General features: G+C 38.8%; 1 protein-coding gene across 10 annotated transcripts in view; it reads right to left on the minus strand.

Moving 5' to 3' along the window:
* Positions 1 to 1,586: 1,586 nt before the first annotated feature.
* igsf9bb (immunoglobulin superfamily, member 9Bb) overlaps positions 1,587 to 21,641 on the minus strand; it is a 144,473-nt gene continuing 124,418 nt past the window's right edge. For 2 of the 10 annotated variants that reach the window (XM_048166202.1, XM_048166201.1), the window contains exons 18-21: positions 17,068 to 17,223; positions 8,495 to 10,138; positions 5,348 to 5,475; positions 1,587 to 2,418 (exon numbers count right to left, since the gene is read on the minus strand). In XM_048166202.1, coding sequence (XP_048022159.1) covers positions 2,204 to 2,418; positions 5,348 to 5,475; positions 8,495 to 10,138; positions 17,068 to 17,223 — 2,143 coding nt within the window. In that variant the 3' untranslated portion in view covers positions 1,587 to 2,203. Of the gene's footprint in view, positions 2,419 to 5,344; positions 5,476 to 5,913; positions 7,487 to 8,494; positions 10,139 to 17,067; positions 17,224 to 19,301; positions 19,323 to 21,641 lie in introns of those variants that run through there. The other 8 variants (XM_048166206.1, XM_048166205.1, XM_048166203.1 and 5 more) reach the window with 7 other exon arrangements.

A 21,641-nucleotide genomic window follows, 5' to 3' on the forward strand; every position in this document is an offset into this window, starting at 1 on the left:
AGCACCTTCTGTAGGCTGTTAAAATGCCTATAAGTTGATTGGCCATTGGGAGGGGCTTAGCTATGAACCACACCCCCATAACCCCTTTAACCTGCGATTTGGAGGTCAAAGGTTAGCCTTCACTTGCTTTTTGATTTGAATTCTTTTCCCAGGCTGAAGAAACAGTACAATGTTCAGCCATTTGATGCATTTTTTTAGACATTTTTCAAATGTACAAGCTGATCTGTACAAGTAATAAGACACAGGACATGCCACCTCTCGTCTAACTGCCATTACATCCCCCTTTGACAATGGCTAGCAAGCTAAAATGTACATTTGCCCAGGTATCTCTGTTCAGACAGTGAAAATACATGTCTTTCTGTAGAAAAGAAGCACCGTTGGATGATAGAAACACAATAAAAACCTTTGGCCGCTGGGAATAGCCCTCTCATCCCAAAGAGATTTCCCCCCAAGGGTCTTCACAGAGGAGAGAGATAGGCGCTGGGTTGCCATTACTGGTTTAACCAAAAATAAAAAAAAAGGCTCGAAAATGGCCTACAAAGGCAGTAGATTTCTTTTTTTGTCATTTAAACAGAAAAGAAGAAAAAAAAACGTAACAAACACAATAGGAACAAGCATTTAGGAGCCCTATTAAGGCTGATGTATGCCTTTTTTTTAATGTAAGGGGGCATCGCATGTTGATGACAAAAATACTATAGTATATTATGGCACAAAATCCTATCCTCCTCACAGTACAGTACACTTTATTGTCTTATTGATTAAGGAAGCTGTAGTATTTTTGGCATTACTATAGTACTTTCCAAATATAGCTTGATTACCAAGAGAAGTGAGGTTGGCATAAACTAAAAATGTCACTCACAGTAGTCACCAAGGTTTTGCTTCAGTGCTTCAAGTTTGTGTTCAAAAAAATGTAGAAGGATGTAGCAGCTTCTGTAAGTACGTTTATCAAAAATTGCATCGGAATAAAATGTTCCCTTATTCAAGTGGTTGCCGTTGCAATCCAAGCCATGTCTCTGCCTGTACTGTCGCTTTAACAGATGTTGTGCTTTGTGTTTTCTATTTTTTCCTCAAATATGCAGTATTGGTAAGTGAGGAAAGACACTAACAACATCCTAAATGCACACATACTCCTGTATAAGTCTAATACCATCGCTATGGTGCCTTTAAAACTAATATACATTACAAATTCATATGCTACAGTTCAAAAGTTTAGGGTCAGTAAAACTTTTTTTTTTTTTTTTAATTTAATGCTTTTATTAAGGATGCATTACATTGATCAAAAGTGACAGTAAAGACATTTATAATGTTACAAAAATTCTATTATAAATAAATTCTGTTCTTATGAACTTTATATTGATCAAAGAATCCTGAAAAAGAAAATGTATCACGGTTTCCACAAAGATATTATACAGCACAACTGTTTTTAACATTGATAATATTAAGAAATGTTTCTTGAGCACCAAATCAGCATATTAGAATTATTTCTGAAGGATCATGTGACACTGAAGACTGCAGTAATGATGCTGAAAATTCAGCTTTACCGGAAATAATGACATATAAAATACTAAAATAAAAAACATTAATTTGAAAATGTAATAATATTTCACAATAGTGCTGTTGTTTTTACTTAGTTTGTGATCAAATAAATGCAGCCTTGGTGAGCATAAGAGACTTTTTCCCAAAACCCCAAACTTTTGAACAGTATAGTGTACATTTCATGAATGGTTTGCAAATATGTTCTAAATTTGCACTGTGAAATTACATATTTGAAAATACAAGAATATTCTGATTGCTAACTACCACTGTGTTTGTCAGTATAGCAGCACTTTGTTTGTGGTGATTTTGAGCTATACCTGTGAGAATCCTGCGGTCTGCTGCAAGATATGGTTGAGACTACTGGCAAAATAAAATAGAAGCTTGACAGCTGTTCTCTTATCTGACTCGCCATCTGATAAGAGTCACTTAATCCCAAAGATAAGATAAAGCATATAAGATTTTGTGACCGATCTTTCTGAATTTGAGGTAAATGAACTGGAGCAAAACCTTGGAACACAAGCATTCTCTTGTGATACATTAAGTGTAACGGAACAGAGAAGAGGAGTAAACCATTGGCGTCGGTGTGGATGTGAAGACGTTGGCTGGCTGAGCGAAGGTGGAAGGAGCTCAGAGTTTGGGGAGAGTGTGGCCTGTAATCTCTGGGACTTCAGAGGAGAGTGGCGTGGTCTGGGTCTGCTGTGTCCATACTAGCCAAAATGGCTTTCTGATCTTCTCGGGGTGGGCGACGGTACAGCAGAGCGGAGAAGCGGGTGTACGGGTCCTGGCGAGTCAACTTTTTCTTCTTCTTGCGGAGGTAGAGAGCTTCTTCTGGCTGGAGGACCTGAGAGGTGTGGGGCTGCTGGGTCTGAGAGGGGGGCACACCTGTATTGAGAGCAAGACAGATGAGCACATGAGGACAGATGATAACAAAATATTCCAGGTCTCTCTGACTGGTCATAGCAGCATCTAAAAGTCATACATGTCCTAAAATTTGTCATCGCCCATGGCACCATTGTATCTCACACAATTCATCTGGTAACTGAAACCTGCCCTACTTTCATTTTACAGTTTAAAAGAACTTTTCTATTTTAATATTAAAATGTAATTTATTTCTGTGATGGCAAAGCTGAATTTTCAGAAGCCAGTCTTCAGTGTCACATGATCCTTAAGAAATCATTCTAATATGTTGATTGGACACTCAAGAAACATTTCTTATTATCAGGAATGAAAACAGTTGGTCAATAATTTTGTGGAAACTGATACATTTTTTTTTTCAGGATTCTTTGATAAATAGACACTGGCACCTTTGATCAATTTAAAGGGTTAGTTCACCCAAAAATGAAAATTCTGTCATTTATTACTCGCCCTCATGCCGTTCCACACCCGTAAGACTTTCGTTAATCTTCGGAACGCAAATATTTAAGATATATATAAGATATTTTTGTTGAAATCCGATGGCTCCGTGAGGCCTTCATAGGGAGCAATGCCATTTCCTCTCTCAAGATCCATAAAGGTACTAAAAACATATTTAAATCAGTTCATGTGAGTACAGTGGTTCAATATTAATATTATAAAGCGACGAGAATATTTTTGGTGCGCCAAAAAAACTAAATAACGACTTATATAGTGATGGCTGATTTCAAAACACTGCTTCAGGAAGCTTTAGAGCATAATGAATCAGCATGTCAAATCATCGGTTAGGAGTGCCAAATTCACGTGATTTCAGCAGCGCCAAAAAAACTAAATAACGACTTTTATAGTGATGGCCGATTTCAAAACACTGCTTCAGGAAGCTTCAGAGCATAATGAATCAGCATGTCGAATCAGCACTTCGGAGTGCCAAAGTCACGTGATTACAGCAGTTTGGCGGTTTGACACGCGATCCGAATCATGATTCGATACGCTGATTCATTATGCTCCGAAGCTTCCTGAATCGGCCATCACTAAATAAGTCGTTATTTTGTTTTTTTGGCGCACCAAATATTCTCGTTGCTTTATAATATTAATATTGAACCACTGTACTCACATGAACTGATTTAAATATGTTTTTAGTACATTAATGGATCTTGAGAGAGGAAATGTCATTGCTGGCTATGGAGGCCTCACTGAGTCATAATTTGTGTTCTGAAGATTAACAAAGGTATTATGGGTGTGGAATGGCATGAGCGTGAGTAATTAATGACATTATTTTCATTTTTGGGTGAACTAACCCTTTAACTGATCTTTGTTGAGTAGTAAGTATTAATAATTTCTTTCAAAAAAAAAAAAAAAAAATCTTACTGACCCCATACTTCTGAACAGCAGCGTACATACCAGTTATTAAAGGTCCCGTTTTTCGTGTTTTTTTGAAGCTTTGATTGTGTTTATAGTGTGCAATATAACATGTGTTCATGTTTCGCGTGTAAAAAAAAACAGTATTTTTCACATAATTTACTTATCTGTATACCGCTGTTTCCACAGTCATAAAAACAGGCTGATGACTTCCTTGTTCTATGAAGTCCCTCCTTCAGAAATACGTAACGAGTTCTGATTGTGCCAGCGGTTCCTGTGTTGTGATTCGACAGCAGCTTAGCGAACCTTGCCCGGAAAGGTCACGCCTCTTACCATAACGTGGAGATGCACGCGCTCAGTGTTATTGTAAACATGTCTTTAATTTTACCCTGTCAATTTGAGCCGGAATCAGACCCGGTGATTGGACTGCGGGATGAAAATAACAGCGTTTCGACGACATGGCGACAAACACACTCTACAAACGCAACTCTTGTGTATTCCTGTGGGCGGAGGTTAGTCAAAAAACTGTTTTAGTGACGTCATTAAAGAAGGAAGTAGAGGGATGTAGTCCAAACTGGCCGTTCGATGTAGGCGACTTCTGTTAAATAAAATATCTCGCTTGGCATTGAACTTTGAGCTTTAAAATTTTACAGATTTTATTTATACTCTAACAACAACATTACACACTAACTAAAGTTTAAAACATGGGATCACGAAGAACGGGACCTTTAAAGTCTATTTGTCTAATCTATAGTATTTTGCAGCAAATTCATCTGTCATTTGGTAGAAGCAAAAACAGGCAGATGCTTACACGGACATGTTGCATCACATGCCATTATTCATGAACAACATTACACAAAGTTCACATTCGATTTGCATGCAGTTACAATAAACGTAGTAGTTTCCTGCTGGGAATATGATTGTTTACTGATGCTACTTGATAATGTAAAATTTGGGTATTGAAGCAGAACCAGTTGGCAGTTACTCTAGTGCTCTAAACATGAACCAGAATCACATCTTCTTCAAATGAAATTTATGTGCAATAAAGGACACTGATACAGTGATCATGAATGCGATGACATGAGGAATTATTTGACAAAGAGGGTGCAACAGTTTTTATAAAAAAGGAACATGGTAAAGGTGACACGATTCATTACATCATTTTCCTCCAACTTAATTGGTTCTACATTTGTATAATTCGTTGTTACTAGGTAGGAGCAAATCTGGATACCTCGATCATGAGGTTGGACATACATAACAAAACTGGACACCTGTCTAGTTTTATTTCTCCTTTTGTTATTTTCAGACACAGTAATTCTGGCCCAAGTGTTAGAGACATACAGTATCAAAACAATTATAAATGTTATCCCTGTAAGGACAGAACATACATTGTTCCATTTTAATTAGCATACTTTCATAGAAGGCAGTATGCAACAGAACAGATTACTACAGAGATTATGTTGATGAGAAAAGGCACATTATATTTTGTACAAGAGGCTTATAGTGTATGAATTACAGTAGCTTTTGACTTGTTCCTCACCTGTCTTTCGTCTGGTCTTGGAGTTGTTATTGTTGATTCCGGCTTTCTTGGCTTTTTTCACTCGTTGATATCTCAGTGCTTCTATCCTCTCAGACCCTGCAGAGCCACTTGGTGCACCTCGACGTTTTCTGTACAGGGAGCAAAAAGAGGCAAAGCCATTACACAGGGGACAGGTAGTGCGGTGGCTTGCCATGTATATTAAACCGGTCACAGTAGTGACCACATGGCTTGGTCAAATTACTGTTGCTAATGCAGGCCTACAAGCAACTTAGATTACCCATGAATCTCTTACACTCAAATGATCTGGACCAGGCATGATCCAGTTTAGCATGATAAGTATGATGCAAAACATTTATTTGAGTGGAAAGAGAGGTATACTTAAGAATTTTTCAGGTATTTCCTGGCCAAAATCAATTAGCGATCAAATCAACATTTAAACAAAAATTAGATAAAGCTTATACAACAGGAAGGCAAACGTCAATATATATTATTATATCATATATTATATTATTATATATATCATATATTATTAGGAAATGAATTTTGTTTTAAAATGTATACAGTACCTCAATATGGCAACATAATGTATGTATCTGTTTAAAGAGAAATTTTGAGAAATCATGACATAGATTGGGGTAATTCCAGTAGATTAGCATACTTAAATACATGCTTTATAAATCCATTCTCAGACAGTTTAGTTTGTACAGTCTTCCCATCCAAATACAGTATGGAGGCACTTAAACCGGCAGCCCGCATACTCTGCCCCACACACACACACACACACACACACACACACACACGTTCGCACACACACAGCTCTCACGAGGCACGACAAAATAACAGAAATAGCATTATAGAGGGGCCGTCCTTCTGCTGAGGCTGCCGAGAGAAATTAAAGGCCATTAGTAGAGGGGGAAAATCACAGCTTAGCGACAAAGCATTGTCAGAAATGTGCTCATAGACATGAATACTGTCTACAATGGGCTTCACCATGCTGACAGGGGGAGAGATGGCGGGAGGGAAAAATGGCTACTTGGGAACAGTCACATAATGAAAAATAAAACAAAGCACTCGGACAACAAATGTAACAAGAATTTAATCAGATATTTGTTGGTTTTTCAACTGAAGAGCAATATTTAGCAATGGCATGCATGGCATTTTGCACATGGAACAGAACTTTAAAGGGGAATACTCCGGAAAAGCACTTCATTGGGTGAAAGACACAACTTAAAAAGAAGCATTTTCTAGTGTCAATAGAACTTTCCCCGTTGTAAAGGAAGTGCAGGAATTGTTTTGGAAGAAAACTTGCTTCACATGATTGTGAAATGTGTTCTGCAGTCCAAACTTACACAAAACAAGTGCAGTTTTATGCATACACTGCATATACACTATAGATCAATCATGATTATACAAAAAAAGTGTTGCATTTAATCATATAAGGTGTCTGTAAAAGGCTAATGGATTTTAAATCACTTGAATTCTGTTTCAAGCAATAAAAAGCACCTACCTGAAATGAAGTGTAACATGCAACTCTTGCTTGAGACGGTCCCTAACGACTGGTCACCTTTATCCAGGATCGAACTAAAATTCCCGGCCTCTGCAAGTAGTGTTTGTACTGTCATTTACTATAATTTTTTAAAGCACTTTTTTTATATATATAGACAGAAAGTATACCATGAAGGTTACCATGAATCTCAAACCATGAGGACTTTTTAAATGGCAGCTTCTCACAAAATCGATATTCAAGCTGTTGATATTTTATTTTTTGTATTGTGTCTCAAGCATGAGGTTGTGTTGACCAAATGGTATGTGCTGGGCTTCCTAATCAATAACTGGGAAATGTACATATGCATACTAAGACCAGAATGCATATAGGCTTCAAGACTGCAGAACTTAAATGTGTGGCTATCTGAAAATTAAAACAAACAAACAAACAAACAAAACAAAAAACAAAACAAAAAAAAAAAACAGGAAACTTGGTAATAAACAAAAGGAAAGCAAGACCCAAAGACTTGTATTCCCCTTTAAAGGACGAGGTGAATAAAAGCCCCACCTGCTGCCCCCCCCCTTTCAGACATGGATCCAACCCTTACCTATTGCGGTGTAGAGGACCTGGTCACAACAACGCTGCCCAGATAGCTGAGATCAATCAAAAACAAAGCAGGTAAGACTCGAGGAGTCATTAAGAATGACCAAATGCCCTATTTAAGATGATGACGACATTGCAACAGATGAAAGCAGACAGTCCCTGCAACACGATTCGCCCAACAAGCCTCCCCCTGGCAGTTAGAGCTGGGGTAACCTGGGTGACAGGAGGTGGGAGAGAGGGGGAGTGTGGAAAAGGCAACCATGCGGTCAGGTTTCTTTGGAACAGGAGAGGACCTGTGCCTGTTGTGCTGGACACACCAACCTCAGCCTCCACATCATACATTCTGAGAGTCGTCCTAAAAAGCCTGGAGTTAGTCAAAACAGTGGGCTTCATTTGGACTGGGATTGGTCAATTTTATTGCACATGTGGGGTTCCTCCTGTTGGGTGAAAGGCAGGGTAAAGCATGACAGTGAATGGAAAGGCTGAGATCCTGTAGTGGTGTCCCTCTGATTCCAGGCTTTTTAGGGGCTTCGTTGTTGCATTTTAAATCGACTTAAAATAGAACCTCTCCAGACACGTAGCCCTAAAAGGTCTGTCACCATGTCTGTGAAGCAAATAATTCATCAAGTCTTGACTTGGAATCTGTTACCCCACAACCACATTTGGTTGAAGTTGCTCACTTTGGTTTTAAGACAAGTGCTTTAAAGTGCTTCACAGACCTTATGAATGAAATTGGATGTCTGACATGAAAAGCTGCATTAGTGACACAGAAAACTATAGCACAACTTGTCTATGTAGAAAATGGTTTTGAATGGTTTTGAATAATGCAAGGCATCTGGGGCAGTGTATCTATGAAAGCATGAGTTCTAACATTACTAAAACAAGCTTAAGGCAAGCAGCAAACATAATTTTGCCCATGTGAGCAAACTGTAGCTTTAGACTAAAATCAAAAGTGTGTTTATTTCTGCACTGAGACCCCTAAAGGGTCCTAGATGTTACACTTAGGCCAGATGGTACATGATTTATCAATCCACACGCTACAGGCCTAGTGCACCTACCCTGAAGCTGATAACTGGGGTGGAGAGGGTTCTGATGGAAGGATCTCCTCCTCAGTCCTCCTCTGGGTTGGCATCTGCCCAAAAATGTTGCTGCTTTCAACAGGAGGTGAAGGGGACTGTGACGGATAGCTTGCCGCTGAGGTGGCAAATGCCATGTGGGATCGGTAGCTGGGACTTGCCCTTCGACTACCTTGGCCTTGAGCAGGTGAGGAGGAAGGGGAGGACCTCCTAGAGAAGCTAACTGAAGAAGGAGGTTGAAGGGTGATCTCAGACATCTCAGGAGGGATTGGGGGTTGGATGACACTTGGACGGGGCCTGGGGCGTACTACAATCTCTGGTGAGCCTTCGTGAGAGCTAATAGGGCTCTGAGTTAGAGGTGAGAGGCGGGATGGTTGGAGAACAACCATGCTGGGTTCCATCCTACGGGGCTGCCTGGGGCTAAGCCTGGGTGTAAGCTCGTACCATCGGGTATCCAGGCTTCCGAATGAGCTTGGGCCAACCATGTGAGACACTGGGTCAGGGTAAGGCAATACCGGTACACCCATACCGTGGCTTGTGTGTCTTAGCTGCCCTAGACTCTGTGCCTCTTGCATAGGTAAACGCTTGGCTGGAAGGCCCTGAGGCTTGACCTTGCTGGGAGACTTGCTGGGGCGGCTCTTTGGAGCCTCCAGCTGCAGGATACCAGGATAAGGAGATACTTGAAGGGTGGAGGGCTGGAGGGCACTAGGTGGAAGAACAAGAGGGGGAGGAAGGGGAGGTTCCGGATGAAGATGCAAAGGGTGTGGGGGTGGAAAAATAAAGTGAGGACCCTCAATTGTGGCAAAGGTGAAATCGGGTCGTTGCCAGATGTCTGGAGAGCGCGAGGTGGAGGGATGCGCCAAGGGAAGGGTGTAGCCAGAGACTGCATAATGCTGAATCTCTCCCTCACCGATTTCCTCCGGGATGGTGGGATGGCCAAAAGGTCCCTCCAGGTGGTAAGGAGGAGAAGACATTACTGAGCTGAGAGGGCTGGTGTCCGGCATGTAGAAGGGGGGAGGAGGCTCAGGTTCCCCTGGACTTCCCAAATAGCTGTAGAACTGGCCATGGGAAAAGGCTCGGAAGTGAGGAGCACCGCGGATCTGCCCTGTAGCCTGGAGTCGACTGGTTTCCATGATAGTCATGCCTTCCATGGGCCTCTGGAAGCGGGGACTGTAGGCTGGGGGCTGCAAGTAAGACTCCTGGCTAGAAGAAATGGGGGAGATCTGATGGGGTCTGAGGGTAGCCATCACAGGTGGCATGGGCCCCGGATCGTCATTCTCCTCATCTGACTGTCGAAATTCAGGGTACAGGTCAGACTCCTCCACAAAGGGAAAGCCCTCAATGCGCCGTGCCTTAACTGGAGTTTCCATATCTGTAGGATCCATGACAAAGCGCCCATCTGGGCCACGACTGATCAATTCAATTGGAGTGGTAGCCTCCGCCTCATGCTTAGAGACACTGTATTTCTTGCTAATTATTGCTCTCTTGGTCTTCTTGTATAAGGACAGCTCCTTTTCCTTGGCGGGACTTTGAGGAAACTTCTTAGCCCGTAAACCATCCTCTGAGGACTCTGAAGGAGGTCCTATGGAGCGGACGCTTTCTGGACTAATCTTTCCAGAAGATGACCTATAACAATGGGAAAGAAAAAGAAATGATAAGTCATAGACAACTGGACTTGATTATAATACTGATGATGTTGCATCACTCATCCAAAAAGCCACATCCATTATCTGATTGGGAGAAATACCTGTGATTCAATTGTACAATATACCAAATTAAACCAACACATAGTGAGAACGATTCTAGTCTCAGATGCTCCCAAGGTACTTTATATACAAAACATAGCACACAATAAAAATGAAATGTGAACACCTAGTATATTAGTTCAACTGTAAATTTGGCAATCAGATACAAATTACATAAACTTTTACAGGGACACACTGGAGTGACCTGAGATGTGTTGCTCAAGGTCACAATGGTGACCTTTGGGGTCCAACCTTGTGATTCCTAGCAAATGGTCCACTTTTAGACTACATCATGCCCACCACTCTCAAAGTGACAACAGGTAAGCATGAAATGAACTATAAAATCCAGCAGTGCGTATAAATTAGCTTATTTACTTGAATTGAATGAACTGTTGAACAATTAACTGTTTCAGAATCTATTCTGACATTTTAAAATAAATAAATAATTTAGATAACCAGTTGACCCCTGTGTAACTTTCTGCTTTTGGGTCTTAGAATGTCAGCATTAATCAGAATGATCACTCAAGTGGTTTGTTTACTTTAAGGTCACAATCACGGGAGCTAAATGTAACCTATGATTTAGACTATTTACAAGTTTATCTTTTCAAGGCATCTTTATGTTACCTTACATATTAGAAACAATTTGTTATCTTCAAATCAGATTGAAAAATGTTGTCTAGGACAATTGTCTTGAAAGATTTGTAATTTTAGGCCCCAGAAAGTAGCACCCTGAAACCTATCAGAGAAATGAAGTTAAATTCAAAATAAAGCCATTTTGTGCTCTATATAAATTTAATTGTTGTTGTTGCTGCTGCTGTAATTTTCACTCTTTTTTCTGGATATATCTTGTCATAACTCATCCTTGTTAAGGCCTTATACTCTCTAGTCACCATTGTTTGAATATCATTAAGTTTTACAACACTATTGTTTCCTCAAAAATTAAATGTAATGTGAATGTAGTGTGAATTGTAGGCAACATGAATAATATATATATGAGTCCTTATTAATCATAGATGGTGACATCTTCAAAGACATTCAACTGAGAGTATCCATGTGACCAAACAACAAGAAATAACAAGCATAGTCCAGAAAAGAAGAGAGAAAATCCAGAAATATTAGAGCCATAATACTTTATTCAATAACAAATGTACATGTAATGGCTGAAGCTTTGTTTTTGCTGAATCATTACAGCATGCACTTTCACTTGTAATGGCTGCGGTGACGGAGCTTGGTTTCCATGGCAACTGCCTATTGATGACCACCATTCAGGTGCAATGACGTTATGCCTGTTCCAAGCAACAATACAGTGCACTATTAAGCAGGCTTTTCCCAAGCCAAGCAGAGGGAACACACAATACACACTTTCCAGTAAAGTCTAAACTTTTCACCATTGTTCTCACAAATGCTTAAAGGCAAAATGTACAATATGTCTTAAGAAAATGAAAAGAAAACTAAACACAGATAGATCTGATCGGATATTGACTTGCTTATCAACAAGACTGTGCTTTCATTTTGCAAGAGTAAACATGTTTTGGATAAAAACATTGATAAAACATCAAAGATTCAGTGTGTTGTAACTGTAATTATCCGTATCAGCTGATCATTTCAAGTTGTTGTCCTGCTAAACGTTGTGATGAAAGATAATGACCTCAGGATCGCTGAGAGAAAGATGGTATCAGACGTTATAGAGAGACAAAGAAAATGAACCGTCACTGTCTTTACTTTGCCTTCCATGCAAAATTCTCCTGGAACTTTATAATGAGTTAAAACAATCTTCAATCTTCAAACTGAGACACAATTCAGATTCTACTGCACATGGAAAATTTATACAAACATATAGTTGCTATTTTAGGTCACACCATTCACAATCTTTCTGGACTAATTAGGCCGAACATTCAAAAATGATTGTCAGGCATTACAATACCACAGTTCATACAGTTTTTGGCACAAAATATCTCATTAAAAGCTCATTCTACTACAATCATTCACTGTTAAAAGCAACTCCAAATAACAACGCAAAGTGCATAAACTTCACAATATACCAAGATTGTGCGATGCTTACGATTTATATACTGTAAGTTCAATCCATTAATAAACAAAAAATAACAAACAAAAAGCCTTTTGAACACAGGAACACCAGTTGCTGCACATTAACCTCTGGTGTGCAAGGGTGTGTTGGTGACATACAGGCAGTGGTTCAGATGCTTGGGAGGGAGAAATCTGAAACAAACATTACGGGGGATGAATAAGACACATGAAATAGAGTCCAAGCCACCCCTTGGCAGCCTGGGGCCTTAATGCGTGCACCGTTGTTTAATCTATACTGTCAAATTTTGTATGTGTGAAATAATGATAGATAGATAGATAGATAGATAGATAGATAGATAGATAGATAGATAGATAGATAGATAGATAGATAGATAGATAGAAGAATGTGGACCTGTGAAGGGAAAATATTTGGCAGGCAGACTCAGAGAGACCCATCATGAGTGAGAATAATTAACTAAGAAGAACTGAGTATAAACTGTGGTGTCTTAACTAAATAGAGAAGTGACAGCATCGCAAGAGAATCAAAACGCATCCACACCCTCATCTCACACACCAGCTGAGTCATCTCAAAGCAAAGGTCCAGCCATGTAATGAGTGACTTGGTGAGTTTGGGAAGCTGTATTAAGTTTGATTCAGAGAGGATTTTGTGTAAAATATTTGTAAGCTGAATAATTTAAATAAGTCCGCCTGCTTGCTTAATTATGTATAAAAGTGAGTGTTATGAAAAGCTTTCATGACCAACTTGACCGAGTTCTGTGGAGAGGACTCCACAGCTCTCAACGCACTGCCTCATTATCAAATTAAAGTGCTGTGTCGCCCTCTGCAGGACATATTAAAATCGATGCTTTAATCAAATTAAAGGCACACTCCAGGTTAATTTCACCCTAAAATCTATAGACTGCATGTTTGGTGATGTAAAAAATTTATAATTGGAAAAGGTAAATATACATAAATGGAAGCCTAGTAAACAAACAGGTTACATTGTGACTAAATGTAACAGGGTTGTTGGTAAAATTCACAGTGCTCAGGACAAAGTTTTATAGGTTTGCCTAATGCAGTATATACTATAGAGCAGGGGTCTCAAACTCAAATTGGCGGGGGGCCATTTCTGTGATTGACACCTCATAGGAGGGCCATATTAACATTCAAGCGCAACATTTCAGAAAATTTACTTTCCTTTGCATTATTTCTCATTTACTTTCATTAGGGCAACTAAAATGTTTTTATACCTATACTATAAATATTTTATTTACCATACTAAATGTAAACAGCAGTGTCTCTCTCATTGTTACAGAGTGTAATATAACTTTATATTATATAGTTATATTTTATAGTTATGATATAGTTATATTATAACTATATCAACTTTATTTTGCCAAAAAATAAAAAGCTCTCATACATACATTATTAGATTTTAACATCTAGTGGAAGTATTTTCCCTTACTTCATGTTAGCTTAAATAACATTAAAATATTGCACTGAACAACACTGTACTGAACAAATACAATCCCTGAATGCATTTGCACACGCTTCTGTTTCTTGACAGACACCTGCAGCGCTTCTGCTCACACAGCCTGAGACACATTTGTCCAAGATGCCGTTTGAACATCGGTAACGTTTAATGGTTGCATCGGACGCGTTTCGGTGGTTTTAAATCGACGCTCGTGACTTAAAGTCAAGAGCTTTTACTGTGATTTAGGCAAGCGCGCTCATAATAGAAGCGACGCGGTTGAGAGCGCGGCTTATGGTTGCATAGCAACGACAGACGCCACTGGAGCAAAAGCGCATTGGAAAGAAGGAGAATGCGGCGCGGGCGCTTATGTGACGCGATATGTGAATGCCCCCATAGAACGGCGACTTTTTCTTTGCATATCAGTCATAATGTCCCGCGGGCCGGCAGTTTGAGACCACTGCCATAAGTGATAACAAAATAAAACAAAAGTTTTAGAATAACTCGCGGGCCGCACTAACACTAAACTTTGATGTCAGGTGGGGGGCCACAAAATATCATCCCGCGGGCCTCAAGTGGCCCGCGGGCCGCGAGTTTGAGACCCCTATAGAGCATATATTAAACTTTTTTTCTTGATTGTATTTTCAGAATATGCATTGTTTCAATGCAGGTTTACATAAAATCATGATGTTTCATGATAATGTTAATGTTTATTATATCTTAATATTTTCATGCCTTTTAGGCCCTGTTTACGGCTGGTATTAAAGGTGCTAAAGAGGATGTTTTGTTTTATACATTTTTGCAATATTACTTGAAACTGTCTTTACTAACTGATAAAAGACTATTTATTAGGTGCACTGAAAATAATAATATTAATATACATCATCTGTGCAAGAGGTAGGGCCATAAAAACATCAGCCAATCGTTTACGCGATCATCACATAAACGATTGGCCCTCTGGCTTGTCAATCACTGCCATGACGTTCCTTGTGAGAGACGTGCGCGGATTGGCCCTCTGGCTTGTCAATCACTGCCGTGACGTTCCTTGTGAGAGACAAGCGCGGCTGCGCGCTCCAGTAACTTTCCACACTCTACAGGCGCCGCATGCAATGTTTTTGTCAGGAGACAGAAGTAACAACTGCAGATTATGAGTTACCTGCGGTGAGTCCGACATAATGAATCCAAAAAACACGACAAAGCGAATGCCGGTGGTAAACACTCGTGTTCCAATACTCGTGCAGTTCCAATACGAGTTTTGGGAGGCGTTCCTTTTGGGAGCTGTGAAGGAGGGGGGTTGTTCTTACGCATGCGCTCATTTCAAAAACTCACTAACAGTCTTTGGATTCTCAGTCGATGAAAAAATACTCTCTATCACCTTTAAGAAGCACTTTCGTCAATCCCATCAGAAGTGCACAGTGCTAAACACAAGCGTAAACGGGGTCTAAAACATTTTGAGCTTGTCCACATTCGACAACTTCCAGAGGTAGTTCAAACCAGTGCCGTGTCACTGCGGCTGGTCCACCCAATCAAATGAGACACAAAATAATTTTTTGTGGGAAAGGAGGAAAAAAAATAAATAAACAAATCATGCATACATGACAATAATAATTGCTCAAACACATGAATTTTAGTTGATGCCAAAACTTTGCAGTATGTACGTGGCTGCTGGTCAAGCATTAAAAAAAATTTTGAATTCTGAATTGATTATATATCACTTAGCCCTAGAAAGCAAAGAGTGGTCCCTTTATAATCACTAAAAAGCTGTCACTCATCTTAGTTCATTGCGACGACGTGATCTCACCAACTTCTGTTATAATCAATGAAGCCGTTTACACTGTACGATGAATCTCGTTACAGACAGTAATATCTACACTTTGTTTGTTATAATGACAAACATTCTTTTGTGTTCAAGAACTCAACAGATATATATGTTTGACCCCTCCCTTCAAAGAAATCAGGACAGAAGTGGTCGAAAGTGGACAAAAGAGATGGATTAAAACACTAGGTGTAAATGGGAATGTCTCCCTCGTCTACTTGTGAACTGATCTAGCAGGATGAATATTAATAACAGACGTAAACAGGGCCTATAGTTGCATTTAACAGATTAGAGCTGGGCGATAATATAGTTTACATTTTAAGCAATCAAGCAGTTGAGATATACTATATAGAATCGCCCTTCATGAGTACACTGTATATGTAGACAAAGTTGGACATTCTCTCCAACTTTATTTGAAGAGATGGATGATAGTTACGTTTTGTGATGATATACATAACTGTACAGCTGAGATTTGCTATATACTATGTATCAGGGCTGGGACAATACTATTGATGCATCGTGATTCGTTGGTCGTTTCTGATCTTAGTTTCTGAGCTTAGTTTTTAACAGCAGACAGGCTATTTTTTTAACCGGATGCTCAAATGCTCACGAAGAAGAGTGCTTGTGCGTTCGGCGGAGTCTGATAATGTATTTGCACCTCAGAATGCTTTTATGACTCGAGATTAATGTAAACAGCCCACTGCAAACACCCTTATAATTCACTTCAACCTTTTCGAACTTTATGAATGATTATTTTATAGAAGGTTCAAGTGGTGTGTAAGGAATTGGAAGCAAGCAGAGTACAGCTGTTTCTAAAGCACGCAGTGCCATCTGCTGTTAAAAATTGAGCTTGAGAGAGAATCGCAATACATACAGAAAATATCAGAATCAATCCAGAATCATTTCTCGATTCGCAATGCATCAATGTATTGTCCCAGCCATAGTATATATACAAATAATTATACAGTACATGTGACTGTGTGATGGAATTGAAACGGAAGTGATGTAATGGAACTATCCCTAGTACTTTTACATTAGTTAAGCTATGCAAACACCACTTAGAGAAATTATTTTTGCACTACCTAGAGAACAAGTTCCACCTCAAAATAATGAATTTAAATGTAAACAACAAAGATTTACTTGAGCATTTATGTTTAAAATAGCACAAGCTTTACATTTCTGATTTGAAACCCTCTGGCACACTTGCCTGCTAGGCTTCCATTGTAAGTGTATTAATGTAAATGTGTTTATACAAACATTCATTCACACTAAAATAGAAACTGAACCCAGAAAGCACATTTAATTTCACAGGGCTAAGTGTAAATGTGTGAGTCAGGCAGGGTGCCAAAAGGCAACAAATTCTTAAGTTTTGTGGGTCTCCTGTGTGTATAGCTCATGGGTTCACAGCCTGCCAAAACAACCGTGCCCAGCAGCGCACATGGGACGCATGCGACATAAGGCAGTGCACACTGCTGAACAAGGTGCAGGCACTCACAGAGGACTGGAGGGCGGAGGCCTGTAGCTGCTCCTTTCCTGGCCTTCCCAGTAGGGTTCTATGCCAGGTAGAGGGGTAAGAGGACTCCTGTGGCAGGAAACACAATAGAGACGGGAGGGACGGGGAGGGGAGGGGTCATGTTGGCCATCAGCGATGCTGCTTTCCACATAACCATTATCACAGGAGAAAAGAAACAGTGAAATGGAGAGATAGAAGTGAAGAAAAGAGGAAGACAGAGCTTCAGGACATAAGAAATGATAATGATCATGGGCACTGGACTGTTCATTTATTAAATGACAATGTTAATCATCTTTCACACATTTTAAGGCCTTTGCATGCAAGGATGTCAAGGCCAGCTTGGATCCATGCAGTCTCCTTGTTTTGAAAAAAGCAGCTGATATACAGTGGAGTGCAAAGAAAAAAGAAAGAAATTATATATATATATATATATATATATATATATATATATATATATATATATATATATATATACACACACACACACACACACACACACATACATTAACATTTCTTTATTTTACTTTATAATTTCTTTCTTTCTTTCTTTCTTTCTTTCTTTCACGTTCAATGTGAAAGATTTTTGCCCCACTGTATATTTTTGTAAAGCACAAGCCTATGTAAATAGAGGTACAATAACTCAAAATATATTTAGTGGAAAATGAATTCATAGTTGATGCTATGACAATACTGTAGATAAACAGGGGTTACGTAAATAATCTTTAAAAAATAAATTGAGTGTTATAAAGGGTTAAAGGGTTAGTTCACCCAAAGATGAAATTTCTGTCATTAATTACTCACCTTCATGTCGTTCCAAACCCGTAAGACCTTCGTTCATCTTCGGAACACAAATTAAGATATTTTTGATGAAATCCAAGAAGGTTTTTAATCCCCCATAGAAAGCAAGATAATTACTGTCATTCAAGGTCCAGAAAGGTATTAAAGACATTATTCAAATAGTCCACGTGACTGCAGTGGTTCAACCTTAATCTTATGAAGCGACAAGAATACTTTTTGTGCGTAAAACAAAACAAAAATAATGACTTTATTCAACAATCTCTTCTCTTGCCTGTCAGTCTCCTATGCAGCTGACGCAGTGCAGCACTTCCGTGTTTATGTTTGAATGCCAGCTCAGTATTGGCCAGAGGTCAAAATAGTTACTGCAGTCCAAATTCAAAATATTGTTTGCCCCGCCCCCTCGTTCAAAGTCGCGGGTGGCCAGCTTGAGGACACGCAACAAGAGGGAGCGCAACTGACAATGAAAGCTGAAGAGACTTACACACTGTAAGCTGATTAGTTGATTTATCTGTGTTTTAATATGCTGTTTTTAGATGGATGCAGAGGCTTTTTAGGTAGGGTAGAATCTGCGATTCTCTGATCCAGTTTGTTTGCTGGTTTCCATGACTGCAATATGCGGTGTTTTTCACCAACTGGCAACCTGTGATGTCGAAATACTACTGGATAAACTGGCAGCACACGGTTTCGCACAGACCAAAACAAAAACAGACATTCCGACACGGAACGCACATTTCAGAGTAGAATGTCTGGCTGTTGCATTGTTTTTCTGAGAAACAAGTAGGTGAACTTAGCATGTTTCCTAAATATTTGCAAACATATTGGGGTATTTTTATGCTTTATTAAAGTAAAAATCTTACATATAGCCCCTTTAATACCTTTCTGGACCTTGAATGACAGTAATTATGTTGCTTGCTGTGGGGGATAAAAAACCTCTTGGATTTCATCATATTAATTTGTGTTCCGAAGGCCTTACGGGTGTGGAACAACATGAGGGTGGGTAATTAATTTCAGAAATGTCATTTTTGGGTGAACTAACCCTTTAAGCATTACCACAAATAGATACCATATCCCAGCATGACATGAAATAAAATAAACAGCAACAGCAGCATGTTTTTGAATGGAACCACTATGGAGGTTATGACTGACATCACATCAGAGCTAACCCACTTAGCTTTAGCTTATTGAAAGATATATGTATGAGGATCATATACTATAAATGTAATATCTGAGATATCACTACTATAAACGTATTATCACAGAGGAGCACCGTTATATGCTCTCTATTCATTTAAAACTCATTGTTTGTGTTTCTGAAGCATTAGAGGACATCAGAGAATGTATCAAGTAAACAGATTATGAAGAAATAATATGAAATACTATGTAACTATTGAAAATATAAATAAGAGAATCCTAGTCACCGATGTCCACTGTTATTAGCACTGGGAAGAAAGACAAACAACAGAGTTAGTGTAAAATGTAAGAAAAGATAAGTTTTGTTGCAGTGAAATAAAAATACCAGAGACATGAAACTCCCTGTTCTTCAGCAGATTGTTAGTATACCATGGTAAATGCAAATAAAATATGAAAGCATGGTAAGAGGCATTCTTAAAAGCACATACAACACAGCATGCACATTTACCATGGTAATGGGTCCAGAGGTATTGTTGTTATTAAAGGGATTATCCAAAGTTATAAAAGAGTTCACCCAAAAATGAAAATTCTGCCATCTGGGCATTTCATACTTAATTTACTCTGGATTATTGTAATTTTAAAGGCTTAGGATTTGACACTGGGTTAAGATATGTGCTGCACTGTTATGGTGGGTTATGAAACCCTGCTTGATGTTTACACAACTTATAAAAAAAAAAACTCAGTTCTTACCTCATGAAATATTTATGTGCTTATAAGCCCTTTTATGTTTATATTCACTGAAAAATTCTCCCCTGCCATAGCTCTCAAATCTTATTTGAGCAATTTAAATGCACATACAGTATTCATTAGTTTATGAGACACACAAGAACCAGTTGAGTGAACTATCTCTTGAAGGCTTTTGATTAGAAAGGACACTTTATCACACAATCTTCACACAATAAACTGATAGTCTGTGTGTTTGGATTACAGTAAACAAAATGATTTTAAAAATCACTTTTAACACACCTATACAATTCATATCACATGTTGTACAGATGTATATCATTTACAGTGCGTGTACTGTATGAGCTTGTTTTACACTCTTTCCAGTGGCTGACTGTTGCCATGGGAACTCAAAAGCAGCAGGGTCACTTTGAATCCCTCTTACTCAGTGTCTGTGCAGAAACCAACTGCTATGAGGATGAACCTGCAATCAATCCTACTTTCTTTACTGGTGTAGTAAGTGTCATAAAAACCATGAATAGTCATGGACAACAGTTTAACAGCATAATCATCAAGCAGAAATACATGAACAGAATATTTTCTCAAACTGACTGCAAAACATTTGTCTCAAATAGCTCATTAACAGCCATAAAAAACTAAATCAGCAACAGAAAAAAAAGAAAAAAAACGAACTCTTAAAAGCATACCTTTAGTGACCCGGGACGTCATTAACTACCCTCCTCCGCATTCATTTTTTTAAAAGTTAGACTCAACCTTCTTAGCATTCCTCCATCAATTCATTATAAACAATATAACAAGAAAAAAATATACATATAAAAGAACCCCCGTTTTCCCATTCATTTTTTGGAAAAAAAAAACTGTATAGGGTCGCTAACGACCCGAGGTGTGTAACAGTGTAAGTATTTTTTTTCTGCACAACAATTTAATCTTTGATGACTGAATAATTGCAATTCACCTTTATTCCACAAGGTGGTAATGTCTGATACACAATGATGACGTTTCACTCATAGTTACCGCAGGCAGAAAACAAAGGATTAGGAAGTATTGTCAGCAAAACGAGAAATGGCTCAAGGATTTACTGCAGAGCAAGTACTGAATGCAATAAAATACTAGTGTCACTATCACTTGATGGTGGATCTGGTGAAGAAGCTGACAGCGATCAAAATATACATTTTGAAGATTTTGAAAATGATAGTTTTGAGAATATGTTTGAGATCACGAATATAAGCCAGATGCTGAATGTACTGGGAAATGAGCTCTGACAAGGACAGTGATGATGGTATAAAACATCTGCTCAAACTGAACCCTTCCAAGCTCCAAAAGGTAACACAATATGCTTTATTTTATTCTTCTGTGATATCAAGAGAGTTTTATATCATTGCAGCAAGTAGAGATCCATTTGTGTTAGATATAGATCTGATATGTACAAATATGTAATAATGATTGGCGAAACATTCATGAATTTAAGGGTTAACATCAAATGCCATTTATGAATGCTGCAGGGCACCAATGAAAATGCAGTAACGTTTCAGAGACGGTGTTTATTTTAAGGCTCCCAAATTTGAATTCAGCTCAGGCCATTTCCTGATCCTACCCCTATTATTCTCCCTAAATTTTTCCTGTTACTGCTCATCTGGTAATCTAAATAAATAAATAAACAGAAAATGGCTATCTGGAGGAATATAATTTCCATTTATTTCATTCCTAGAAAGGGAAGGGCCTATTAGGAGGCCTCAGTAAACTTCCAAGAGGGCCTCAAGATGACTTATTTAAAATAAGACAAAACAAGCATTAAAATCAAAGGGCGAAAAACTCATTTTCTCCTCCAATTTCAAAATCTTCCGATAACATTGTTTTACCTTTTTTTTTTTGTTTCACTATTC

This window comes from Megalobrama amblycephala, linkage group LG18 (assembly GCF_018812025.1).
Source record: "Megalobrama amblycephala isolate DHTTF-2021 linkage group LG18, ASM1881202v1, whole genome shotgun sequence".
NCBI lineage: Eukaryota > Metazoa > Chordata > Actinopteri > Cypriniformes > Xenocyprididae > Megalobrama > Megalobrama amblycephala.